Consider the following 27,358-nt stretch of genomic DNA (forward strand, 5'->3'; position numbering starts at 1 on the left):
CAGGCGACCCTTTTTTTTTGGGTGGGGGGTGTCTTGCACGTCCAGAACAGGGTAACCCTAATCACCCGACAGTCCATTCCCATCCCCGCGACTTTCAAAAATAAATTGAAAAGTTTAACTTTTTATTTTCAAAATATCATAACTTATACATATAACTTCGATGCATAACTTCATAATATAACTTCTTATAAGGTAATTTTTTAGCACTTCAATAGCGTGTAGAACTTACACGTACAACTTCTAGATACAATTTGTAAGAATAACTTCGAATTTTATTTTTTATAAAGTTTAGCATAACTTTTTTCTAACAACAACTTAGATGATAATTCTATAATACAACTTTAATGATATACAACTTATACTCGTTATATTTGTCATAATTTTTGGGAGAATGTTGTTTAAAAATTTATGCACATAACTTACACATATACTTGGTACAAATTGTAGAAAAAATAATTGAAGAAAGGAAAAAAGAAAAAAATAATAATTGAGCCGGAGCGTCGGGGACGGCACTGGAGCCGAGGCTGCGGCAGCGACGGCGGAAGAGGCGAGGCGAACCAGACGGAGTCAATTTCGTCCGCGGACAAGGAGGACGCGTACGCCTGCTACGTGGGCCTCCCGTACCTGCGTTTTCCTCAGGGCCGGTCCCACAGAAGACGTGGCTGCCTGTAACAGGCAGAGACGCGGGAGAGCTCCCGGAGGCGTGCAAATCTTACAGCGTTGTATCTCTACTTATGCACTATGCAGCCGAGATCGCAGATCAAACGGCTTGACACAAACCATGGCTCACCTACCACGTTTCCTCCCCGTCATCCTCTTCCCCTTCGTCTCCCTCGTCGCCCATTGCCCCGCTTCCCATGGCACCCCTCTTCCGCCCACCTACGACGTTTCCATGTGCGTGGAGTCGCCGATCTGGTGCGGCGGCGTCGAAATCCACTACCCGTTCTACCTCGCCAACTCGACCGCCTACCACGGCGCACCCTTCTCTTGCGGGTACACCGACCTGAAGATAGCCTGCAAGGACGACGGGGAAACGCAGACCCCCGTCATCCACCTCGGCCGAGACGACTACACGGTCCAGAACATCTTCTACAACAACAACAGCTTCCTGCTGGCCGACGCCGACGTGCTTCGCGGCGGCGATTGCCCCAGGGTCCGCCACAACGTCAGCTTCGACGAGGCGTGGCTGCAGTTGCGCAACACCAGCTCGCACGACAATCTCACCTTCTTCTTCGGCTGCTTCTCCAAGCAGCCAGGCGGCGGCGATCCTCGGCCGCTCGGTTTCGACACGGATAAGTACCGGATCAACTGCACGGGGTTGGGGAACGCACCTGGTGGCGGAGCCTCGTTCGTGTTCGCCGCCGAAGAGCTCGACAACGCCCAAGAGTATGAGTTGGCCGCGCACTGCGGGGAGATCGTCACCGTGCCGGTACGAAGCGAGGTTCTCGATCTCATGGCGAGTGATCAGTCCATGTTGGCGAGGGGTGGATACGGCGGCGTGCTAAGGCAGGGGTTCGAGCTCGCTTGGACCCGGAGCACCAAGGATCAATGCTACCGGTGCGAGAACTCCGGCGGGCGATGCGCCTACGGCTACGCCAAGGCTTTCCTCGGTTGCTTGTGCAGCGGGAAGGTCGGTGACCCGTACTGCAAAAACAGTAGTGCCAGCACAGTACAACCGCCAAGTAAGTCCTCCAGGCTCCAGGACCCATCCTTCGATTTTACCCCTCGTTTCTGCGATCACCAGACGCGTTCCAGTAGCTTGTCGCGTTTGGTGCTTTCTTGGCTTCTTGTCCCCGCTGCTGCTGCTTCTCTGTTTAGGCCCGCGAGTTTTTTTTTTTTGATAAATGGTCCGCGAGTAGTTATAGTTTGACTGAAAAATACCGCGTGGGTATGTAGAAAAGATAGGAATTCCAATTCGCATTTCCTCATTCGGTACCCCGTTTTGTTCTTTTTCTCGAACGAGATTCATCAGGCGGCCCGGCGTACTCCACAGCGTTTCGTAGAGCAGAGAACCAAACTGTCCTTCCTTTCAGTCTGAACTCCAAAACAAGAGTCAGGTTACTACCCACTGCTCACTGAATTCATGCCGAAAGTGTGAAACACAGCCTACACACCTGGTTTAATTGGCATCGCTGAATTGAGAAGTTAGCTAGCATTGGCTATGGTAGGCAAATGACCAGAAGCGTTTTTTCCTTACACGTGTGATACTTGAGTTGCTGCAGGCTCTTCGTTGGAGCCACAGCACATTGGCCGTGAGAGCAGAGACCGCCATGCGAGTACCCCAAACGCTATGTTTGGTCCAAATTCAAGACGTGTTGCTGAGGTCGGAGAAATTGCGTTCACTGAGATAGTTCGACTACGGTGGTTCCCAAAACTTTCTAACTGCTGACCACTCCGGACCATTGAACGCAAATCTTCTAGTGAGAATACGTACATGAATATGGATCCAGAACCAAGGACGCGACCTTTCTTTCTTCCAAGGGCGTTAGCCAATGGAAAACGCGCGAGTGTGACTTCGCCAAGGCAGAGTAATTGCCTAATTGGCATCTTGCGAGACCCAGCTGGTCACGGTCAGCCACGGCTCTTTGCCGCACTTTGCCGCCATGTCCCTCTCGTCGGCAACCCGGCCGCCGATCGACCTTGAAACTCATCAGGCCCTCGCAACCTTATAAACGGAGGCCGGCCGCCACCAAACCAGAGGGGGAAAAAAGTAGCCTGACCTGTTTAGGTTTAGCCATGGCTCTCTTGCTACGGCACCGGCTGCTGCTGCCGCCGCTGCTTCTCCTTGCCATCTTGGTTGCCGCTTCCCATGGCGCGCCTTCCAGCGGGGGCGATAGCTACGACACCTCCATGTGCGTGCGGCAACCTTACAACTGCGGCAACGTCAACATCAGCTACCCGTTCTATAGCAAGATGGAAACTCTCCTGGGAAACGACAGCTCGTACTGCGGCTACCCTGGCATGGAGATTCAGTGCGAGGAAGGCCGAGCCTTCCTGGAACTCGACAGTGGCAAGTACACCGTCTCGCGCATCGACTACGAGCCCCCCGGAGTCTGGCTTGCTGATCCTGATGTCCTCAACGAGGGGAGCTGCCCCAGAGCCAATCACAACGTGACGCTCGGGAATGTCTCATGGCTGGACTATCCTAACGACACCGTCGATTACCTCCTCTTCTTTATCAATTGCAACTTCCTCTCCGCCCCCGACATCACTCGGCCACCGTCAAACACGACCTCCACCTGCAAATTCGATGACGAGCCGGCGTATGGGATGTCTTTTGTGTTTCGGGAGGAAGACGTGCCGTACCAGGACACGAATTGGTGGCAGGTGTGCGGCAAAGTTATCGAAGTGCCTGTGCTGAAATCCGGTCTCCCTCCCGATCCACAAAATGATCCTAGATGGAGGAACGGTGGGTACGGCAGCAGTCTTCGTGAAGGATTCCAGTTGGCATGGCACCAAGAGCGCAAGGCCTCCGCGTGTGACCAGTGCGAGCGATCCAAGGGGCAGTGCGGCTACAACCAGAAGGGGGGACACGTAGCATGCTTGTGCTCCGGCGGGCGAGTCGGCGCTCCCAATTGCTCCTCAGGTAAGCCTCTAGAAGCTTTTGCTCTGCTTTTCCAAACTGCCCGGGGATTACTGGTTACTTTGCTTCAATTCATCGTACCGTCCTTCATTTTGTTTTCTCTACAATCGTTCTCCCTTTTTAGATCTCTGTAGAGACTAGGGTCAAAGGTCCTTTTTAGGGCATTTGTTAATTGATGAACATAAAACTGTTTTGAACTTAAGTAAAATTTGTCCACCTTCTCTATAATTGCGTTTTTTTTTGGATCCTTGAATTAGCAAGATATATGGAAATGGCAAAGTTTCTGGTGAAACTATACGGAATGTCTGTCACAACTCACATGCAACTCTTTGTGTACATCAATCAACCGACTTGGATCATATGAGTCCTAAGTGGACAACCACATATCTGATGACTATAGGTGACTAGCGTGCATTCATGGTAGTGACTGGCAACAACCTACCAATGGATTCCCTGCTATCTATGTTACTATGTACATGTTCATTATTAGGGGGTGTTTGGCAGGGAGGGGCTAAATTTTAGCTCCTATCACATCGGATGTTTGACACTAATTAGGAGTATTAAACATAGTCTAATTATAAAACTAATTGCACAACCCCTAGGCTAAATCGCGAGATGAATCTATTAAACCTAATTAGTCCATGATTTGACAATGTAGTGCTATAGTAACCATTCGCTAATGATGGGTTAATTAGGCTTAATAGATTCGTCTCGTGATTTAGTCTAGGGGTTCTGCTATTAGTTTTATAATTAGCTCATATTTAGTTCTCCTAAATAGCATCCGTGTGAACGTGTGATGTGATAGGACTAAAGTTTAGCCCCTGACATCCAAACGCCCCCTTAGTGTCAATTTCCAAATCTTTCAAAAGGCTTGAAGCTACAGCCCATTTTCCTTGTGTTGTTGATCTAACACGGTTCCTCTTGTGTCGGTCACCTGCTTTAGGATGGTAGAATATTCTTAGCTCTGTAAGACGACTATATATGCCATTTCTGTACACTTATGTGCTTCTTTGCTTATGTAATTGCAGGACTTGATGCTAAGAAAACTATAATCGGTAAGCAACCTCTATCTTGGGTTCACTTTCAGTGTTTTTCCTGTGTTTATTCCTATACTAATCTGTTGCTAAGTCTGCTTTACATGTGCCTATATAATCTGCACCCATCTTCATTTTGTCCAAAAGACCAGACATATGGCTAATTATTGGCATGCCGTGTTTTAAAGGAAGCTAGAAATGATGGATAGAAGTTGAAAAACAAGATTGGAGTACCACACACTCATCTTATATAGCCACCTCCTCCAAAGAAATCAAGAGCAAAATCTTCTCCCTTAGATTTGGTATTTTTGGAGCTTTTCCTGAGCTCTTCTTAGGCAAGCTCCAAATGGAAGGTATCCTGGTGAAAAAGATGTCTGTGGCCTTAAATGGACGGGCTCTGTGCTGGCGGGCCACATAAGCCAACCGCCAACACAGATGGGGTGTGCTGGCGGGTGCTTAGGTCGCCCGCCAATATAGTGGCCTCTGTGCTGGTGGGTACTCCCCCGCCGACACAAGGAAGCTTTGTGCTGGCGGATACTAATAATAAATTGCATGTGCCAGCACAAATCAAATTGAAACTACTGCCTATTTTCCTTGTGCGTTGTTGATCTAACACGGTTCTTCTTGTTTCGTTCACCTGCCTTTTTCATGAAGCCATGTAATCTGTTTTTGGGTGTACGGTAGAATATTGTTAGCTTTGTAAGATGCTTATATATGCAATTTATGTGCACTTATGTGTTTCTTTGCTTGTGTAATTTGCAGGGCATGGTAATAAGAAAACTATAATCGGTGAGGAACCTCAATCTTGGGTTCACTCAATGTTTTTCTTTTGTATTCGTATACTAATCTGTTACAAAACCTGCTTTACATATGCCTATATAATCTGCACCCATCTTCATTTAGCCTAAAAGAGCAGAAAACAAAGGCATGGCACGCCATGTTTTAAAATCCATGATTCTCGCAAATATATTATTTTGGAATCCACTGCCGGTGACAACAATGGCGAAAAATTATATCGTCCCTTTGGAAAATAAACTTTCAAGTTTCCCTACTGACTGGCAATATATGCATTATGCTTTGCAAAATGGATTTTTAGAACGCTTCGCAAAATGACTGAACATTGGAGAAGAATTTTTATCCATCCTCTGGGAAATAAACCTATGTGTTTCCCTACTGACTTTGCAAAATGAATTTCTAGAGCACTTCACAAAATGGATTCACTTGTGATGTCTTGTTGTGATGCAGGTATTGTTGCAAGCACATCAAGCCTTCTATTTCTGAGTCTACTTATTCTCGCGTTCTTCTTGACCTGCAAATATGGTTCGCTGCCCTTTAAATCAAACAACAAACCAAGGATTGAATCCTTTTTACAAAAGAATGGGAACCTACATCCTAAAAGATACAATTATGCAGATGTGAAAAGCATGACAAAGTCTTTTGCTGTTAAGCTAGGCCAAGGTGGATTTGGTGCTGTATACAAAGGTAACCTCTCTAATGGCGGCCAAGTAGCAGTAAAGATGCTAAAGGACGTCAAGGGTGATGGGGAGGAATTTATGAATGAGGTGGCTAGCATTAGCAGAACTTCTCATGTCAATGTTGTTACCCTTCTAGGATTTTGTTTGCAAGGATCCAAAAGGGCTCTCATTTATGAGTACATGCCTAATGGTTCATTGGAAAGGTATACCTTCGGCACCAACATCAACAGTGAAAATATACTAAGTTGGGAGAAATTATTTGAAATAGCAATTGGCATTGCTAGAGGGCTTGAATATCTCCATCGAGGATGCAATACTCGCATTGTGCATTTTGATATCAAGCCCCACAACATTCTATTAGATCAAGATTTCTGTCCTAAGATCTCTGATTTTGGATTGGCCAAGCTATGCCTGAATAAAGAGAGTGCTATATCCATTGTCGGTGCAAGAGGAACAATAGGCTATATTGCCCCTGAGGTCTATTCAAAACGATTTGGAACAGTAAGTAGCAAATCTGATGTTTATAGTTATGGAATGATGGTACTTGAGTTGGTTGGGGCAAGGGACAAAAATATCAATGCAGATAGCGAATCTAGTAGCCAATATTTCCCTCAGTGGATTTATGAGCATGTGGATGAATACTGCATCAGTGCTTCAGAGATTAATGGTGAGACCACAGAGCTTGTGAGAAAGATGATACTGGTAGGTTTGTGGTGTATACAAGTGATCCCAACTGATCGGCCAACAATGACTAGAGTCATGGAGATGCTGGAAGGCAGCACAAGTAATCTTGAACTACCACCCAAAGTGCTCCTGGGTTGATATGCATCAATATGTTCCCAATAAAAATGTTACTCACTGAAACCAGTTTGCTCAAATGCAAATTTTTGTTGTACTTAAAAAAAGGGCATGCATCAAATGTTACTTTTGGTATGTAAACAGAGATGGAACTAATATATGAATTGCTGACCAGGGGTGGTCATATAGCACCACATGATGATGTTATTTGATCAGACTAGCTACAAGTATGGTTTCACTTCTTTGCACTCGTAATGATTTCATTAGGTAAATGCGTTACAGATTCAGTAGTGAGTGAGTTTACATCCCCACGAAATACATTAGCACAAAATACGTTTTCATCCCGATTCAGATCAGAACTGCAATGCTCAATTGCTGAAAATACTTGAACTGGTTATTGGAGATTAGGTTTTGAGAGCCAGAGGTTTCCAAAAGTAAGAGTGGCCAAAATAGGACCAACGCGGCCACTGCTCAGGTTTCAGATGCTTGCCATGGACTGCAGCGGGTGCCGCCTGGGTCGATGTTTGCCTCCACGACCTCCGCCTGAGTGCCCGTCTCGATGCCAGGTAGCTCCCAACAGATGGCTACGCTCGCTGTCCAAATCCATTGGATCGCACAGACCAGAGCGCGCACGAGAGGCGGCGATGACCGGAAGGAAGAAGGGGGCTGACCAGATCCTTTTTAGTTTGCGCTGGCCGTGGGCCACTTGACAGAGCCCAACGCGCCCAACACAACTTTGGTTGCATGTGGAAATTTCGCCGCCACGACGGACCGCGCAATCTGTTAATACGATTGCGAAACATACCCAAAACTGTGTATTGTTTCATTCATTGGTTCATTGCTGACAGCGATTCATCGGGCCGGTCGTGGTGAGGCTGGTCACTACTCCAGACACTGCTCACTACTTACTACTCCCTCCATTTTTATTTACTAGTATGTGACATGATGCGCTGCTACTAATGAAGGTCCAAGATTTTATTTTCTTATTTATATACTTATCTGGCCCTTGCTTTTAACACCTTGCCTCTCATGCACAATTACCTGATTAAGCTAGCTTGTCTTATATTGCTTGCCTAGAATGTTAGGAGCGACATATTTTTGCTTGATTCATCATCATCATCTGCATTCTTGATTGTATTACAGCAAAGAAGCTGGGACAACAGGGAGCATGGATAAGGAGGAGAATAAGGAAGCATCAGTGAGCATTAGCAACAATGACACGGACACCAATGATTTTGAGGATGACGACTATGATGACGATGATGGGAAGCACACCGTGGCGCTTGGTCCTCAGGTTCCCCTCAAGGACCACCTTGAGCTCGACAAGGTAACATGGTTATGCCTGATCACGTCATGCGATTATGTGACACCTTCAGTATGTAGGTTAGGCCACCATCTATGCCGTTATTACTGTTGCTTCCCCATCCATTTACCCTTTGAATGCGATGTATTTGCCTAGGATGATGACAGCCTAAGGAGGTGGAAAGAGCAGCTCCTCGGAGATGTTGATACCACTAAGCTTGGAGGTACATTTAATACCGCACTAATGCTCGCACATGTGTTGCAATGTCAGAAATGAAAGTCACTACAGAAAGCAAAAATGGTGTGTCCATGGCATGATCTGATAAATTTTTTTTTCACTACAGCCTTGCTGTTTCTTTCATTCACTTTCAGGCACACTAAAGCACAAATAAGCTAACCTTTAAATTTTTCTTAAGAGACAAGATAACATCGAGTTAGAATTCCGGTGCAGCTAAATATATTAACTTGAACATGGCCTGGAAAGTGCAGTCAATCAAACAAAGCTTCCATATGCTTGGACTGGTAGTACCTTTATGTATGCAGAGACTGCAGAACCAGAGGTGACCATATTGAACTTGACCATCCTAAGTCCAGAGCGACCGGATCTGGTTCTGCCGATCCCACTTGTGCTGGATGACAAGGGGTACGCATTCTCGCTCAAGGATGGGAGCACCTACAGTTTCCGCTTCTCCTTCACTGTCTCCAACAACATTGTGTCTGGTCTCAGATATACACACAACGTCTGGAAGACTGGAGTAAGAGGTGACTTATAATCAATCATATGCATATATGTTTATCATCTTTGTTGGTTACGTACTGATGCTGCAATTTATGAGAATAAGGATGGTGGCATGAATTTTGAGTAGTTTTACATGATCCTTGTGTTAATTGACATCTGCATTACATTGTAGTGCTGGTTATGTAAATGCTTACCGTAAAACTACTAACTATTTGGCTCATGAATTTTGCATCACACATGATCGGTCTTTTTTATGTAAACATAATTGCCATTGTCCTTTTTTTTGCAACGAATGTTAATGTTCATCTTCACTTACCTGGAAGTCAGTTGGCCTTTGATATCGAAATCTCAGTCATTGAGTCAGCGCATGCTCCCCCTCAGCCTAAGATAGTTGACCCCCCGGTTGCTTTTGGCAGTGGAAAATCAGAAGGTGATGCTGGGGACCTACAGTCCTCAGCAGGAGCCTTACAATTACGAGGCCGAGGAAGATACGACACCAAGCGGCATCTTTGCAAGGGGTTCATATTCTGCAAAGCTGAAGGTAAGGAAACCCCTCTAGTATTTTCTACACATTTGAAGCCTACCTTCCTGAATTTTCTACACATTTGGAAATGCATAGCCCAGTGTCGTAATGAATTTGTATGAATTTGGCTTTCCAGTTCGTGGACGATGATGGGAAAGTCTACCTGGACATGAGCTACTGCTTCGAGATCCGAAAGGATTGGCCAGCCTCGGCCTGAAACTGAGAAAGAGTGTGAAAACAGGGTTTAGGTGGGCATGTAACAGGGAATGGATATTGGATAGTCCTGTGTCTTGTGTACGATTCTCGCTGAGCGACGGCGTGGCCCGGCAATCTGAGCCGGAAGGCCGAAAACAGAATTCGTTGTGTTGCCTGATGGGCATGGCTCGGAAGAATCCTCGTGAGATGCAACTTTGAATCTGTGGAGTTCATTTATCCATTCCTGTGTTGTTTCTGAACCCGCGGAATGAACTTGCCTGTTACCTCTCAGCCTGCTGCCCTGGTTGTATTGTATTGTCCTCCTAGTCCTACTGCTATAATTTACGGAATTTCTGACGACGAGGAAAAACCTGTAACTAGCAGAATGTCCGTACGTTGCTACGGATAGCCAATCTTATCACCTCCCTCCTTCTCTTCTCTCCCAACCTCTCCGGCACGCCCCGCGGAGGAACCTCGACGTTATTGCATCTATACATGGCATATCGCCCCGGGTGTAGGGGAGTTTGGCCCCAACACTTCTTCTCAATGCATCCCCCTGGTGTATGTCTTTTCCGGCTTTCCCCCATCATTTACCACGTGCACAAGAAGAGAGCATTGCCGCGGGCTGCCTCCCTCGCACCCTGAGCTCAAGCCCACGAAAAAACTTGCCGCTTACAAACTCTTTACCCTTCGAGGCTGGAGCAACGAGCACACGCCACTAACGCCTGGCGAGTTCCTTGTCCGGGGAGCGTTCTCTTACGCTGGCCTCAGCATGGATGAGATGGCCGTTTGGTACTAATACAAGCTTTGCATTTAAGAAGAAACGGATTGTAAATCTCTCGGTCTGGCTCTGTCATGTTGCTCGCTGCGTGCGCGTTCTGGAAAATCCCCCAAAGGGGCCTGGGTTGCCTCACGAGACGCTCGTGGGCTTATTCGAACCCACGAAATAGCAAAATGTAACAAGTCCGGTCGGTCATCTCGTTAGCTAGATCGAGCTCTGAAGAAACATACGACACGATGACGTTTGAAAGACTGAAACTAATCGATTGCACGCAAGCTGGCTCATCCGCCATGCATGCAACTCTAATGGGCTAACGGCTAACGCACCACGACCGCCTCGCCTGCTAGGAGTGAGGAGGAGGAAAATAATGGGGAAGGGTAAGGTGCATCCGTCACCGTCGCTACCGGCAGCGGCGGCAGGAGGAGATTCAGACCAAAGCACTACACCATAATCTGACATAAGACCTTAAGGTACCACCAGATAAACACGCATCAGTAGCACGATCAGTAAGAAAACCACAACTTAGAGCATACATCCATGGCCCTCAAAGCAAGAATAGTACTTAGAAGAATCTTCAAGCAGATGGCTTCACATGTAGCTAGCACTAAACTACACTGCACAGATATAGCAACTATAAAACCCACATTCTAAATTTCCTTGAAATGATCCTTTCAATTGAGCTGACTATTTGATAATGATAGAACAACAAGCCACCTTCATGAGTATGTCAATAGTACTGAATCAAAATCCTGTTCTAACAGCCAAATAAAAACATCGCTATGTCAACCATGAATCCATGATTCATACAGTGCATGGATCTGTATACACCTCACAACTAGCACCAAATAATCCGACCAATACTGCTTGACGAAATAAACAGCAAATTGACACCATATACTTGTAAATTCCAAACACACCTAAGCAACCATATCTTATCATAACTAAACCTTTTGATGAGACTGACTACCATGAGAGGAACATGCCCAATGCAAAAACCGCAGAATTCTGAGCACTCCACTTGCCTCCGTATTCCAATAACAAGTATCAGGTACAGTTTCCATCACAAAAATTAGGCGTACGAACAAATTATCCTGAACAGACTAATCATCATGCAAACCAGAGATAGATCGAGACCAAACCCTTCAAATTATCCTGTTTCGGCTAAGCCCGGATGCTTCGGGTGCTACACGGCCTATTGGTCCCGCTGAGATGGGTCCCTGGAGGGCGACCGCAAGGCCATCCACCATGCCATCGAGGCCTTCGAGGAGCACCTGGCGAAAGAAGAGATAGAGGGCACCGGTGGCGGCAAGTGGGGAGGCGGGGCCTGTCGTGGCCGTAAGAAGCGCACCGCCAAGGAGAAGGCCACCAAGGGGAAGGGGAAGGGCAAGAGCAAGGAGGTCGCCGTCGACCCCCTCCACCTCCCACCGCCGGCGGCGGCAGCGGCGGCTTTCCCTACTCCGGAGGAGGCCCCGAAGGCGGAGGACGGCGCGGAGTACCTCACCGCGGAGGAGGAGAAGGAGCATGAGCTGGAGGATGCCGCCGCTGGCGAGGAGGAGAAGCGGGGGCGTGGTTGGGGCGGCGTGCTGGCCGACCTCACCGTCGAGGCCGCGCGCAGGGGCAGCACGGGGTAGCGGCGGGGCACCCCGCTCCGGCCGCCGTTCGCGCCCAATCCCCCCCTTTTCCTCTGAAAGGAGAAGCTTTTTCCCCTTTAACCCCCTCCCTTCCCTCCTTTTTCCACCCGAGCTCCTCATCTGTTCAGCATTTGGACTGCGGGTTGATTACTAAAAAGTTGAGGGACTTTTTTTGCAAAATGACCATAATGGTTGGAAGAAACAACCGCTCTTTTATATTAGGTATAGATAAGGCGCACACGCATATCAAAATTCAAACTTTACAATGTTTGACTAATAATTTTTTATTTTTATAATGTAAACTTTATATGGTTGGATTCGTAATCAAATATACTCTAGAATGATTATAAGTTTATAACTATAAATAATATAATATAAGATAAATGAATGGTCAAAGTGTTATTTGGAAAACCGTGCTAAGTCGTAACATGCCTTATAAATCTAGATGGAGGGAGTACTAGTCAGCAGCCACTAGCCACTGGTGCAGGTTTTCCTAATTTGATTTGGCTTATACTCCCTCTATCCCAAAAATAAATTGTCAACGTTAACTTCTTTAGTATGTGAATGTGCAGGTGGAAGTCAATTAGAGTCAAATGTGGCTAATAAATAGGAACAAGCAAAATCATCTCATATTTTTGTTAATTTATCCTACCTTTTTTTAGGATGGTTTGTTTTTTTAACAGAGGTAGTATTGATCAATACTCCTACATTTTAATCCATTTTTAGTAACACTCTGTATGTATCAACAAAGGTAAAAGTTGGCCCACCAGAGAGAAGATGATGAGCCAAGAGGAGTTACCTGCACTATGAGTTGAGTGGTCTAGTAGACAGTAATGGATAGACTCTTGTACTCAATTTGTGATGGAGTATTATTCTATAGTTCAAACCAAACCTTTTCATGGGTATCTAACTCGGATCTAGTTTGGGAGCACAATGGTAGGTGCGAGTGCGCTGCCACCTAGACTGGGTTTCGAGGAGGCAGGGGGCAGGGGGATAACAAATGATGTGATGCGGGACGGTAGATGGTAGGTTCCACCTATGTGATCAACATTCTCAAGGGCAATTTAGTGTATTCACCCATAATCTAACATGCACTCTGGTTGAAAGTGAGATAGAATTGATGGAAATGTTAAACGAGGTATAAAAGTTTTAACATAAAAAATGGCACATGAGAAGTTGGAAGAAGATATACGAAAAATGGCTTGGATTAAAAGGAAGATGAAGTAAAAATACACAACAAAGTCATTAATGGATAGCTCTCATCGGAACAATCAGTTGGACATATGGATGACCTAAATTGGACAGTGAACGTGAAAGTTATGGAGATTGAAACATGACATGAACAATAATATAGTATCACCTCATTGATTCGGTGCGGTGGTGTTTTCAATGATTCCCAATGCAAGGTCATACTGCATGATGGACTTTACTATCAGATAGCCCTCTTCATGCTGATCAAAATGGACATGTAGATGAACCCAGGGAGTTATGTTCGACTAAAGGTGACGCGCTACAATTGATTGGTCTTAGTTATAAATTGAGCATCAAAATGCTCGGTCGTTACAGATAGTTTGGGGATTTTCTTCCATAGTAGCACCGATTGATTCGGTCCTTCTTTGCTAAATGAGCCGGCCATTCCATAGAGTCGAGAGGTTCACCAATAGTAAGATCGATTGATATGGTGCTACTATAGCAAAATGGGTCGGTCATTCCATAGAGATTGAGGAGGCTTCTCTAACCTCACCGATTAATTTGGTCAAATGCATGGGTCCTTCCACCGAATGAGTAAGCCATTCTAGAGCCGAATCTGAGCCGAGCCTATGAGCAACAATCGATTCAATCAGGCCTAACCCTAAGGCATCAACGAATGGGTCGGTACTTGTTCCAAATTATGGATTTTAACGTGTTTTCTAGATTTATTTTGTTTGAGGGTTTTCTTAGCCCATGTATTATTGGTTCGGGACTATTTAATGCTCCCCTATCTTTTGGACAAGTCCATACCACCCCACATATACTTGAGGGGTGTAGGCTGATTGAATCAACCCAATCAAATCTATCAAACACAATTAGTCCTTTTTTTCCCTTTACTGACTTTTTCAACCCTAGTTACTGTTCATTTTTTTTCATCTCCACAATGATCTACAACATCCTAGCTAGCCTGCTGAGTCTAGGGCTCTCCATTGACCGCCACATCGTGATGGATCCCTCTCAGGCACGGCATTCATCAGATTCAAGTCCTTCTACAGCATGCCTTGCACATCATGCTCGTTGTTGAGGGTACATGTTGTGCCTTTAGTGTAAGGCATGAGCCAATAATATGAAAAGAAAATATTTATAGTGTTGAACTGTCGAAGTAAGGCATATAAATTTCCTCTTTTTTTTTTTGCCATGTCAAACCTTTAGGCAGCGTCAGAGGAAATAAATAGCAGTTGACTCGTGATGTACAACCAAAAAAAAAGTCACACTGAAATGGCAAGTTCATGTTTGGAATGGATGAATCAGCGTTATTGAGGCTTTGACTTTTCTTCTGCCCCAAAGAAAAATCGGAGTGCAGTTGTTAATATTTATCAGGATTTATAAATATATAAATACCATTTTCCACACTGGTAGAGATCAGCGGACACTACTAGTACAGTACTACTACCAAGTTTTACAAGTCAAGTCGCCGGTAGCCGAACTCTTAACACTCGTTCTGTTGGTATTTTTGACTCTCCTTACACCAAGTGATTGTCGACGTCTCCATTGTTAAAGGACTCTCTTCCCCCGCATTACTTTTCTTTCACGATTTTCTGCTTGCTTGGACTTCAGACGGTGTGGAATGTTCCTTTGCTGAGATTGCGCGGTTACTTTTATGTTTGATCATACTTTTCCAAGAAAAAATCTCGCGGTTGACGTGTTCCTGTGTGAGGACGTTCTTTCCGCGTAATCGCGAGTCGCCGCTCGGAAGTCTTGCGTGCGCCGCTCGGAAGCTCACATACCAATCGGAGCTAACAAATTAAAACAGCCAGATGAGCTCGCCTCGCCTTCTCGCCGCCATGGCTGCTCACCTACCACGCCTCCCCTTCCTCCTCTTCGTCTTCCTTGCCGTCCATGTCCCCGCCTCCCATGGCGACCCTCTTCCAACCACATACGACGGCTCCATGTGCTTGGAGTCGTCGTTCTGGTGCGGCAGCGTCGAAATCCGCTACCCGTTCTATCTTGCCAATGCAACCAAAGCAACCTCCGATTACAGCGGAAACTACTCTTGCGGCTACACCGATCTGGAGATCTCCTGCCTGGGCGAGGGGCCGAGCGCGAGCCCGGTCATCCGTCTCGGCGGCGAAACCTATACCGTTCAGGACATCTCCTACGACAGCGACAACTACAAGGTTACTCTGGTGGACAGAGACGTGCTCGTCGGTGGCAGCTGCCCTGCAGTCCGCCACGGCGTCACCTTCGACGGGATGTGGTTGCATAACACCAGCTCCAACGACGACCTCACCTTCTACTTCGGCTGCTACTCAGGCGAGCCCCGCATGCCGGCTGGATTGCACAAATACCAAATCGACTGCAATTTCGAGAGTCCGGTTCCTGGCGGCGGAGTTGCGTTTGTATTGACACCTGATGATCATGACAAAGCCCAAGAGCACGACCTGGCTGCAGACTGCCATAAGGTTGTCTCCGTGCTAGTAAAGAATGAGGTTCTGGAGGTGGCAAGAACCTGGACCAACTTCACAAGTGGCGCATACGGGTACGTGCTGAAGCAGGGATTCGAGTTGGGCTGGAGCCCGATAGAGACGGGTCCCTGTCCCCAGTGCGAGGAGTCCGGCGGGAAGTGCGCCTACAGGCAGAACAAGACATTCCTGGGTTGCTTGTGCTCCGACGGGAAGGTGGGCTACCCGGACGGGACGGACTGCAGCGGTGCCAGCACCGCGCCTGCGCCTGCGCATGCATCAAGTAAGTCTTTGAGACCTGATCCTTCGATTGCACATTCGGCAGTTTCTTGTGACCCTCGTTAATTCGCGTCTCGTTGTGTCCCGCTGATTGCCTCGTGCTAATGGTGAAAGTTATGGCCTGGCCTGGTCTGAAATTAGTTGGGTCTGCCTGGGAAATTAGTGCCTGGGTAGGTAGAAAATAGAAGCTCTGGTTCCCGTTCTAATCAAATGACAAGGACGGTTATAGCCGTATTTGCTTTGATATACTCTTTCACCAAATCCGTGCTTTTTCGCGAACGATTCAGGCGGTCTGCCGTGCTCCACAACCGTATTACCCTTGTTTCAGTGTAGAACATACCAGTCCACACTCCACAGACCAGGAGCTTAGAACTGGCTTTGGCAGGCAAGTGGCAGAATGTTCAGTGGCGCACTTGGTTAATTAGATGAGTGGACTTTTTTTGGACTGGACATGGTTATAAGCAGCACTACACCGTCCAGAACATCTTCTACAACACCAGAACCATCATCCTGGCCGACAGCGACGTGATGATCGGCGGCGGCTGCCCCAGCGTCCGCCACAACGTCAGCTTCGGCCGGGAGTGGCTGCGGCTGCACGACACCTGCTCGCACGACCACAACCTCACCTTCTTCTTCGGCTGCTACCGTCGCGACCCCGTGCCGCCCGGACTTGCCGCGTACAGAGTCAACTGCTCGGGGTTCCAGAGCCCGCCCGGAGCCGGCGGCGGAGTCTCCTTCGTGTTCGCGTCGTCTCGAGAGGTCATTGACACATCCCACGAGTACGAGCTGGCCGCTGCGCAATGCGGCGAGGTCGTCACCGTGCCAGTGCGCAGCGAGAGTCTGGTGGGGAGTGACCAGGCCATGTTGGCAAGCGGCGGATACGGCGACGTGCTTAGGAAGGGGTTCGAGCTGGCCTGGAGCCGGAGGACGACGGATCTGTGCTACCTGTGGGAGCGGCGGGACTCCGGCGGGCACTGCGCCTACGGCCAGAGCAAGGAATTCCTTGGCTGCTGGTGCTAAGACGGGAAGGTGATCTATCGGAGCTGCAGAGGCAATGGTGCCATCGAGTAAGTCGTTCCCAACTGATCCTTCGACGATTTCACTCGCTCAATTCTGGGGTCTCCAGTGACACCAGACCACGGGTTAGCTTCCTTGTGCCCCGTGTGTTCCGTGTGCACGACAGCGCGTTCCCCTCTGCTCTGCTGCTGTTTGACTTGACCTGGTCCGGAGTAGTTGGTTTGCCTGAAAAATATACGTGGGTAGCAGGGTAGGTAGAAAAACGTAGGAATTCTGATTCCTATTTCCGTTCCTCATTCGACAAAGGATTACACCCTTTTTCATGAACGAGATTCATCAGACGGCCCGGCGGCCTGCTGTGCTCCACAGCGTCTTGTAGAGCAGAGAACCAAACTGTCCTTGCTTTCAGTCTGAACTCCGAAACAATAGTCAGGTTTACTACCTACTACGACTATTGAAAGTGTGAAACACAGCCTGCACATACCTGGTTTGCATCGCTGAATTGAGAGGTTAGCTAGCAACTGACCAGAACCTTTTTTTTTCCCTAACACTCTAGAACACGTGTGATACTTGAGTTGCTGCAGGCTCTTCATTGGAGCGACAGCACACTGGCCGTGGGAGCAGAGACCGCCATGCGAGTACCCCAAACGCTATGTTTGGTCCAAATTCAAGACGTGTTGCTGAAGTCGGAGAAAAGCCTAGTTTTGTGTTCACTGGACCAACTTCACAAGTGGCGGATACGGGGACGTGCTGAAGCAGGTGTTCAAGTTGAGCTGGAGCCGTATCGCGACGGATCAGGCTCCCCTGTGCGAGGGTTGCTTGTGCTCCAACCGCAAGGCGGGTACCCGGACTGCAGACCAAGTAAGTCTCCAACACTGAACTAGGGGTGGCTATCGAGCCAGCTCGGCTCGGCTCGGCTCGCTCTGGCTCGTTAGGATAAGGAGCTGGCTCGGCTCGGCTCGTTATCTTAGGGCATGTTTTCTTCCACCTTGCTAAACTTTAGTTGCTAAAAGTTGCTAAACTTTAGTTGCTAAACTTTAACAAAGCTGTTTGGATACTCTTGCTAAAAGGCATTTAATGAGCTGTAAAAGGACCTATCTACCCTTATTAAAGGTGCGCAGGAGGGGGGAGACAAGCAATAAATGAGGGGTATATGTTGTCCAGCCCACCTTTTAGCAAGTTTTAGCAACCAAAAACTTGCTAAAGTGCTAAACTTTAGCAACTCAACTTTAGCAAGTTTTAGCAAGAGTGTTTTGCAGTTTAGCAGCTCAAAGTTGCTAAACTTTAGCATCTAAAGTTTAGCAAGGTGGAAGAAAATAGACCCTTAACGAGCTAGAAGTCCTGCTCGGATCGGCTCGTTTGCCAGCTCGAGCTGGCTCGTTTAGCTCGTGAGCTAGCTCGTTAACGCTGTGTCCAGGGTCGCGATGGCCGTCGCTGCCGGCGCCATGTAGCCCCGGAGCCCTGCCCGCATAGACGCAAAAGCTTGCTCAGCACAAGATTTGGTCGCTGACTTGCTACAGATGAGAAGAATCAACTCAAATTGCTAGCAAGTTCCCGCTGACTGATTGGTTACCTTGTAGTGGCTGAAATCGAACTAGAGCTGTTCTTTCAAAAAAAAAAGAACTAGAGCTGCGGTATGCTTGGCCTCCGGGAGCAGCGTGCTCCCTTGCCACCTCCTACTCTGCAGGTCCGCACTTGAAGGCGGAGCAGATGGCCACGATGGCTTCCGCCGCCAGCAGGAATCAGAAGCAGCAGCAGCGCCGCACCCACCTGCCTCTCCGGCTTTTGCCGCCCGACCCGTCGTTCCTGCAGGCTGTAGTGGTCGTCCCCAGCAAGCGCATGGCAGATTGCAGCAATGCCTGCTTGTTCGAAGCTGCAGTGGCGTCGGGCGGCGGTGTCGAGCGGCAGGTTGGCGACGCGTGTGGACGCGACGGCGGACCGGCAGGTCCGCAGGTGAGCGAGACACGAGAGGCAAGTGCTAGCGGCTGGGCATGCACGAGAGTGGATAAGGTTGATTGGAGCTTTGGAGGAGCGCTGGAGTCTTGAGGGTGTTTAGTTTGTTACTTGGGCTGTTGCTGGGCTTATAACTTTCGCGGGCTGCTTAGCAATTAGCACTGGCCTGCTTCCTCGAATGCTTCTGGCCTGCCACTGAACGGCTCGTTTGGCTCGTGAGCCAACTCGAGCTGGCTCGTTGTCGTAACGAGCTGAAATGCTAGCTTGGCTCGTTGAGAGAAATTTTAGTCATAGCTTAAAATAGCAATCCATATAGTCATCTACTGGAGCTAGTTTTTTTTTTGTTTTTAGGTATTCTGGTAGTTTTTAGTATAGCAAACCAGTTCAGGTCATTTACTGTAGATGATCTGACATCATTTTGATAGGCAAGTACATGTCTATAGTAAGCATCTATTGAATCTGGATTTCCATCTTAAGGTTCCCTTTGTTTGTGCTTTTCAAAGTGTTTTCGGCTTAAAAAAAATAAAAGCCAACCAAATAGGTAACCCCATACAATTGATTTCAAGAAAAGCAGCTTTCCCTCTGTATAAATCTCATAGCACCTCCTCCCTTACTTTTTCTAATTATGAGGGATAACTTTTTCACAAAATTACCTACCTGTCATCGGTTATGAGCATGCCCCTTCAATTTTCTTTTCTATCATGTCATCTCCTCCCTCGTGGTTCCCTCTCGCTCGCTTGTTTTCCTCCAACGGCGAACGCTTGGGTCATGAACTCTTCGGCTGAAGCGTCCCCACATAAGTAGAGACTAAATGTGATACAAATATCAGTCCCAGGAGGCTGATAACACATTTATTCGACAGATAATTCAGTTACCGTACAACTCCCGAGGGAGTGGGTGTGAAAGCCACGCAGCGATAAACAGTAAATAAATAACGGCGGCTAACCAAGCGACTGCCAAAAGACAGCACTCGGGACTACACGGCAGCGGCAGCATCTTGGGCAGGACAACACCACAGGCAGCGTCGGGTGCGGACACAACCTCTACTCGAGGTCCTCTGCGACGAAATTGGGGTCTTCCTCTGTAGCAATGAAGCAAGGGTGAGTACTATCGTACTCAACAAGTCCAACCCCATCCACGGAGGGGATACAAGCAAGTTTATGCACAAGTACAACAAGGATAGGCTAGAGTTTATTTGCGGAAAAGCTAAAATTTTACACATGCAGGGGGTTGTTTTGAAAGGGTTTTTGTAAAACTTTCCTCTAATACCCAGGACATTGAGTGGGGTTGATCCTACCCAAAGGATCCAAGTTTTTATCGCTATCGGACTCCCCGTCCGCCATAGCGCATGGCACAACTACCGGACTCTTCTGAAATTCCACACACACACACACACACATGACATTCTTGCCCAATTGCTAGTTATGTGACCAAGCCGTAACTCGTCCAATGCCGTGGACACGGCTACCCGGATAGGTTTTAACTCTGCAGAGGGTGTACACTTTTCCCACAAGTAGGGTACCGTAGCACGACCACCTTGGTGACGGTACGGATCCTATCAAAGCCATTACCCACCTTAGCTAAGACTGGCTAGTTCTCGCGGAAACACCCAAGGGGTTCACGGCTCGTCCATGAGACCGTAACCGGGACCTAAGTCTCCAAGATCTTACTCCTTTTCCATGGGTTCCCGTTGCTCACCAGCACCCCTGAGGACTAACAGTCCCGCTAGTGGGATTTATGCTAAGTCGTTGCCCATACAACGGTCGAGTGGTTGCACGATAGGGGAATTAGGCAAGATGACACATCAACTCGGTCCTTAATTACGACAGGATGGATATCTCCCGACATTGCTCAACCACCAAGGTACGAGCACAACGACATGGCATGCCACACAAGGAACACCCATCCATCCCGTCTACACATCCTCTTTCCCCGAACCCAAAAGCCATTTCTCTCACTTGGACACACACACACATTTATTTTTCCGAATACACCATTGTAATAATGATTGCATTTGAGTAACAAATTCCTAAGCGTTCTAGCAGTGGTTATCATCTAAACAGAGCGAGTCATATTTAGAGATAAGCGTAGGACAACAAGGAATGTTCATAACAATCAAGGGGTGGCTATCCAACCATGTCTTGCGATAAAATAATATGCATTTTGTAAAACAGGCCAATAGGTTGTGTTTGAAAAACTAGGTATTAAGTATGCATCAAAGGGTGAGATTGGACTTGCCGTCTTCAAAGCCTTCCGGGAGTTCCGGTTCGCGGTACTGGTCCTCGGGCTCGGGCTCGCGATCAAGCTCCTCCTCGGGCTCCTCCTCGGGCAATCCGCTATCTACGGCACACACAAACAGACACACAAATAAATAAAAAGGAAACGGTTTTTAACCATGAGCTCCGAACAGGAAACGCGAACGAAAAATAGGTAGGAAGATTATTTCTGGGAAATTTGGGTATGGATCAGCGAAAGTATCCCAGAGGATGAGGTGGTGAAATTTAGGATTAATTGGAGTGAGTTTGGCGCATGAAATGACGGGTTAAACACGGATTAGGGGCTTAAACGGAGGTTTAAGGCTGATTTATAATAAATCAGGGACCTGATTGCAATTATTTTTGGAGGTGGAGGCGCCTATGTGTAATTTGGGGAAACTTGGGGGTTAGATCGGAATTCTTAGAGTTTTGGCTCCTTCTTCTTCCAGGAACCAGAGGAAGAGAGAGGGAGGGAAGTGGCCGGCGGCGGCCGGCTGGCGGGGCTGCACCGGCGGCGGCCGAGGGCCGGGGCGGCGGAGGATGGGGTGGAGGCCCCATTTTGCCTCACCTCGGGCGGCGTCGTCGAAGGAGGGGGCAGGGCACCGGCGCCCGTGCGGGAGGTGGCGGCGGCAAGGATGCGGCGGCGGTTGTGCAGGGAGGCGGCGGCGGATGATGCGGAGGTTGTGGTGGTCGTGGTCGGGGCGTTCGCCCCCTTTTTATAGGCCGGCGAGGGCGGGTCCAAGGCGTGCGGGAGGTGGGGGTCCGGGCGGCGGCCGGCGATGGCCGGCACGGCACCGGTGCCGTGCCGAGCGAGAGAGGGGGGTGTAGGGGCCGGCAGCGGGGGTGTGGCGCGGGGCCGAAGGAGGCCGGCGCGGAAGGGATGGCGCGCGGGGCCGGGGTGGCCGGACGCTGGAGCGGCGGCGCAGGCGACCCGGGGCCGGGTCGGGCGCACGGCCCGAGGGGGCGGCGTGGGGCGCTGGCCAGGCGGCGGGCCCCTGGCGTGCGAGGCCGGGCGGCGTGCCCCTGGCGCGCGAGGCCGTATGGAGTGGCGCCAGTAGCGCCGGGGAGTTAAGGAGCTGGGGCCGGACGGGTGGCGCTAGGAAGAAGGAAGAGAAGGAGAGAGGAGAAGGAAGAAGGAAGAAAGAAGAAAAAGGAAGAAGGAGAAAGGAAAAAGAAAAGGAAAAAGGGGAGGGGAAAAGAGAAAGAAAAAGAGAGGGACCGGCGGCGATCGCGGCACGCGGTCGGAGCACGCGCACGGCGGTCTGACGACGGCGCGCGGCGAGATTCACGGGCACAGATAAAAAGATAGGTGGGGGTCGGCATGGGTACCGGGACGGCGAAATCACCGGGGAGGTTTCCGATTTCCGGGAGCTCAGCGGTAAAAAGATTTTAAAGAGAGTTTTTAACGGGGGAATTTAGTTAGTGATTTCTGCGGGCGTCACATCGGCCTCCCTCCGCCCTCCTCCTCCCAGGCGCCAGCACCCCTGTCCGCCCCACGCCAGCACCCGCCTCCATCTACCATCCTCCACCTAGGTGCACAAGTAGTAGGTGCGCCCGGCCTCCTCCTCCTCGGCGGACGGTGCCAATCTGGATCTCGGGCTTGCCGGCGGAGTCCTCCCCTCTGACAACTCCAACACCGGCAACTCCAACTCGAGTCTTTCGGCTGGCTTGCTCCCGAGCGGCGGGTCCTCGAGCCCCCGGCGGTCGGCGCGGGCGCGGTCCCTGTCCCGGCAACGCGACCTCCTCGTCGAGCCCCCTCCCCTAACTGCGGCCGCAACCGCAGCAATGGCGCTGCCGGCGAGGCCGACGTTGTCCCCGTCATCTGTGCGCTGGCTCCTGCGCGGCCAAGGTTTGTCTCTTTGAGTCCAGAGGAAGAATAAGGTGCTCATCGTGGTCCGTTCGTCAGTGAGAAAGGGAAGGGTTGAGTAGGGTGAAGTATGAATGACACGTGGAGTTTCACTCACAAGTGTTTCCTAAAAGTCACTTTTCCACAGCTCACAGCTAATTTTTTCAAAAGTTACAGTTTAACCAAACACACCCTAAGAGTCTGCCACGCCACAAAGCACCTTTCTCAGCGAAATCGTTCCTAATGAACCAAAAAAACTGTTTTTTAGCAAAGTCGGAGCCTTTTAAGAGCAATTACAATCAGCGTCCAGGCAACGACATGCAGCCGGTGGCACATTGTTCTGCCACTTCTCCACCGGACTGAGACGCGTAACCAGATGGGCACACTCGTGCGCTACATTATTACATAAACGACTCACAAAGGAGAATTTAAAATCTAAGAGGCTCCGACTAAGAGATTCAATCTGTTGCACCAAGGCGAGATCCGCGACCGCTGCTCTTTGCGTTGCTCCCATAGTTTCACCAGCTTCTGGCAATCTGTCTCCAGGTGGACAAACTGGGTTTGAAAGTCTACTGCCAGCTTGAGGCCATCATATGCCGCCATCGCCTCAGCCACCAGGCCATCCAGGCAGGAGTCTATCCATCTCGCGCGAGCGCCCAAGCATCTCCCGTCGTGATCACGGAGCACCCCACCCGAGGCACCAGTGTGGGTATCTTCCTGGAACGCTGCATCAGTGTTGCACTTTATCTACCCCAGCTCCGGCTTCTTCTTCCTCCATTTCAGCTGGTCTAACCGGCTTCTTCACCTTGCCCGCTTTGACCATCTGCCATAGATCGAAAGCTTTATCCCTGAACCAAAATACTGTTTTGAAGTAAACTTAAGTAAAATTTGCCCACCAGTCGCAACTCGCACCTTTATCAGGACTAGCGGGTTTCCTTGGTGGATTTTTGAGTTAGCAAGAAATGTGTTACATAGAAGTACTACAGTATTTGGAAATGGCAAATTTTCTCGTGAAATTATATGAAATATCTGTCACAACTCACAAGCAATTCTTTTGCGCCCGTCAATTAACCAACTTGGATCATGTGAGTCCTAAGAGGACAAATACAGAGCCGATGACTACAGGCGACTAGCATGTGTTCCTGGTAGTGACTGGCAATGCCAATGGATTCCATGTATCTATGTACATGTTCAATATTGGTGTCAAACTGTCAATTGCCAAATCTTTCTAGAGAAGGCTTGAAACTAGTGCCTATTTTCGTTCACCTGCCTTTTTCATGAAGCCATGTAATCTGTTTTTGGGTGTACGGTAGAATATTGTTAGCTTTGTAAGATGCTTATATATGCAATTTATGTGCACTTATGTGTTTCTTTGCGTGTGTAATTTGCAGGGCATGGTAATAAGAAAACTACAATCGGTAAGGAACCTCAATCTTGGGTTCACTCAGTGTTTTTCTTTTGTATATTCGTATACTAATCTGTTACAAAGCCTGCTTTACATGTGCCTATATAATCTGCACCCAGTTCATTTAGCATAAAAGAGCAGAAAACAAAGGCATGGCACGCCATGTTTTAAAATCCATGATTCTCACAAATATATTATTTTGGAATCCACTGACGGTGACAACAATGCCGAAAAATTATATCGTCCCTTTGGAAAATAAACTTTCGAGTTTCCCTACTGACCGGCAATATATGCATTATGCTTTGCAAAATGGATTTTTAGAACGCTTCGCAAAATGACTGAACATTGGAGAAGAATTTTTATCCTTCCTCTGGGAAATAAACCTATGTGTTTCCCTACTGACTTTGCAAAATGAATTCCTAGAGCACTTCACAAAATGGATTCACTTGTGATGCCTTGTTGTGATGCAGATATTGTTGCAAGCATATCGAGCCTTCTATTTCTGAGTCTACTTATTCTCGCGTTCTTCTTGACCTGCAAATATGGTTCGCTGCCCTTTAAATCAAAGAACAAACCAAGGATTGAATCCTTTTTACAAAAGAATGGGAACCTGCATCCTAAAAGATACAGTTATGCAGATGTGAAAAGAATGACAAAGTCTTTTGCTGTTAAGCTAGGCCAAGGTGGATTTGGTGCTGTATACAAAGGTAACCTCTCTAATGGTAGCCAGGTAGCAGTAAAGATGCTAAAGGACGTCAAGGGTGATGGGGAGGAATTTATGAATGAGGTGGCTAGCATTAGCAGAACTTCTCATGTCAATGTTGTTACCCTTCTAGGATTTTGTTTGGAAGGATCCAAAAGGGCTCTCATTTACGAGTACATGCCTAATGGTTCACTGGAAAGGTATGTCTTCAGCAGCAATTTAAACAGTGAAAATACACTAAGCTGGGAGAAATTATTTGACATAGCAATTGGCATTGCTAGAGGACTTGAATATCTCCACCGAGGATGCAATACTCGCATCGTGCATTTTGACATCAAACCCCAAAATATTCTATTAGACCACGATTTTCGCCCTAAGATTTCTGATTTTGGATTGGCCAAGCTATGCCTGAATAAAGAGAGCGTTATCTCCATTGGTGGTGCAAGAGGAACAATAGGATACATTGCCCCTGAGGTGTACTCAAGGCAATTTGGGATAGTAAGTAGCAAGTCTGATGTCTACAGTTATGGTATGATGGTGCTTGAGATGATTGGGGTAAGGGACAAAAATATCAATGCAGATAGCGAATCTAGTAGCCAATATTTCCCTCAGTGGATTTATGAGCATGTGGATGAATACTGCATCAGTGCTTCTGAGATTAATGGTGAGACTACAGAGCTTGTGAGAAAGATGATAGTGGTAGGTCTCTGGTGCATACAAGTAAGTCCAACTGATCGGCCAACAATGACTAGAGTCGTGGAGATGCTAGAAGGCAGCACAAGTAACCTGGAATTGCCACCAAAAGTGCTCTTGAGTTGATAAGGATCCATATGTTCCTAATAAAATGTTGCTAACTGATACCAGATTTCACACCTGCAAAATATTTGCTGTATATTGAAAAATAAAGGGCTGCCTCAGATGTTATTTTTGGTCTGTAAACATGCTTTCTAATTTTATTTGCCAGTAATTAGCTGGCTGGGGGATCACACAACGTTGTATGATGGTATAATTTGGATCATGCTGGCTACTATTACTAATACAAGCTCTCTTCTGTGTCATTTGTACTCAGTTCATTGGACAATTGCATTTCATATTCAGTATTAGATTAGGTTTTAAATACCTACCCCTCCTACAAAATTCAATACAAACTGCCGATGACAACTAAAACTTCCCTTGATGATTCAGATCAGAACTACGTACAAATCTACAGTGTAAAGTTCTTGCATACCTGAATTAGTTATTGGACATTGGGGATTTAGACACTGGGGTTACCGAAGTCTGGGTGGCTAGCAATGCTCCCCGATGCGATAGATTGCCTTCGCCTAAGTCCAGGCACCGAAAGACTCATCCCCGGAATCGCGAGGCTCACCATCGCTGGACTCATCGGATTCCAATTTCCAGTGCCGTGCGGGTTAACGGCGAGATCGTGGAAAAGGCGAGAGGTAGCCGAGAGGACGCGATGGGCCATTTTATTTTGACGGGCCGTGGGCTACCACCCAGGTTTTCATGTTCTTTTCCGCTGGTAGGTTGGCCCATTTACCATCGCTGTTACTGTACCTGTTACCATCGAACTCATCCAGGATGATGGAGGTAATCTTCGGACTCAAATCCAAGAAGACCTTGTGAGTTGACCCGCGATCTTGCTGAATCGTCGGCGGAACAATAAAATGGATCAGTTGAATCTGTGCTCCATGTCATACTCGGACTCGCTGTATCTCCTAATATATCTCTCTCTCTCGAGTCTCGACGCCGCATATGCAGAGGCGGAGAGGTTAGTCGTACGTGATCATCAAGATCTAGCCGCTGTTCGCCATGGGTTCACCGAACGCGGCCAGAAAAAGCTGAAAAAAGCACGCCGTTTGGCTGCTAGTTTCAGCTTATTTTAGCTGTAAGCATGATTTAAACTGCAAACAGGATCAAAATCTTGAGGATCTAGCTGCGGCGGCGAACGCGGCCGCAGCAGGGACAACAAGCACTGATCCATCAGCAGGTGCCCCGGTCGACCATGATCGAGACGAGGAACCGCGAACTGCGCGCAGCCGCATCTGATCGGGTCTACAAAGTACGGAGATGATGGCCATGTTACCGTGCAGCTCATTCGTGTTCTGTTTAAAGGTGACTGACTGCCCAGCCCAGCGATGAAACATTTTCGTCCTAACGAAACAAAGTACTCCCTCCGTCCTTAA

General features: G+C 48.1%; 3 protein-coding genes and 1 pseudogene across 6 annotated transcripts; all 4 read left to right on the plus strand.

Annotated features, from left to right (window-relative positions):
- Nucleotides 1-605: 605 nt before the first annotated feature.
- LOC101772172 (LEAF RUST 10 DISEASE-RESISTANCE LOCUS RECEPTOR-LIKE PROTEIN KINASE-like 2.1) lies at nucleotides 606-7,128 on the plus strand. 4 transcript variants are annotated; one of them, XM_022826770.1, is made up of 4 exons: nucleotides 606-1,682; nucleotides 4,612-4,638; nucleotides 5,380-5,406; nucleotides 5,863-7,128. In XM_022826770.1, the coding sequence occupies exons 1-4, from the start codon at nucleotides 782-784 to the stop codon at nucleotides 6,912-6,914; spliced, it is 2,007 nt and encodes a 668-aa protein (XP_022682505.1). In that variant the 5' UTR covers nucleotides 606-781; the 3' UTR covers nucleotides 6,915-7,128. The 4 variants fall into 4 exon arrangements, with proteins under 4 accessions (XP_022682505.1, XP_022682506.1, XP_022682507.1 ...); XM_022826772.1 differs by lacking the exon at nucleotides 606-1,682 and adding an exon at nucleotides 1,872-3,586; XM_022826771.1 differs by lacking the exon at nucleotides 5,380-5,406.
- A 902-nt stretch (nucleotides 7,129-8,030) lies between these two features.
- LOC101771767 (rho GDP-dissociation inhibitor 1) lies at nucleotides 8,031-9,999 on the plus strand. The gene is made up of 5 exons (XM_012846023.2): nucleotides 8,031-8,217; nucleotides 8,350-8,416; nucleotides 8,736-8,954; nucleotides 9,348-9,472; nucleotides 9,591-9,999. Exons 1-5 carry the CDS (start codon nucleotides 8,059-8,061, stop codon nucleotides 9,669-9,671), a joined length of 651 nt encoding a protein of 216 aa, XP_012701477.2. The 5' UTR covers nucleotides 8,031-8,058; the 3' UTR covers nucleotides 9,672-9,999.
- Nucleotides 10,000-11,539: 1,540 nt separating this feature from the next.
- Nucleotides 11,540-12,061, plus strand: LOC101766270 (annotated as a pseudogene).
- A 2,817-nt stretch (nucleotides 12,062-14,878) lies between these two features.
- On the plus strand, nucleotides 14,879-26,230 carry LOC101766676 (LEAF RUST 10 DISEASE-RESISTANCE LOCUS RECEPTOR-LIKE PROTEIN KINASE-like 2.1). Its single transcript, XM_022826774.1, has 3 exons — nucleotides 14,879-15,997; nucleotides 24,456-24,482; nucleotides 24,940-26,230. The coding sequence occupies exons 1-3, from the start codon at nucleotides 15,070-15,072 to the stop codon at nucleotides 25,989-25,991; spliced, it is 2,007 nt and encodes a 668-aa protein (XP_022682509.1). The 5' UTR covers nucleotides 14,879-15,069; the 3' UTR covers nucleotides 25,992-26,230.
- Nucleotides 26,231-27,358: the final 1,128 nt, after the last annotated feature.

Source organism: Setaria italica, chromosome V (genome assembly GCF_000263155.2).
Source record: "Setaria italica strain Yugu1 chromosome V, Setaria_italica_v2.0, whole genome shotgun sequence".
Lineage (NCBI taxonomy): Eukaryota > Viridiplantae > Streptophyta > Magnoliopsida > Poales > Poaceae > Setaria > Setaria italica.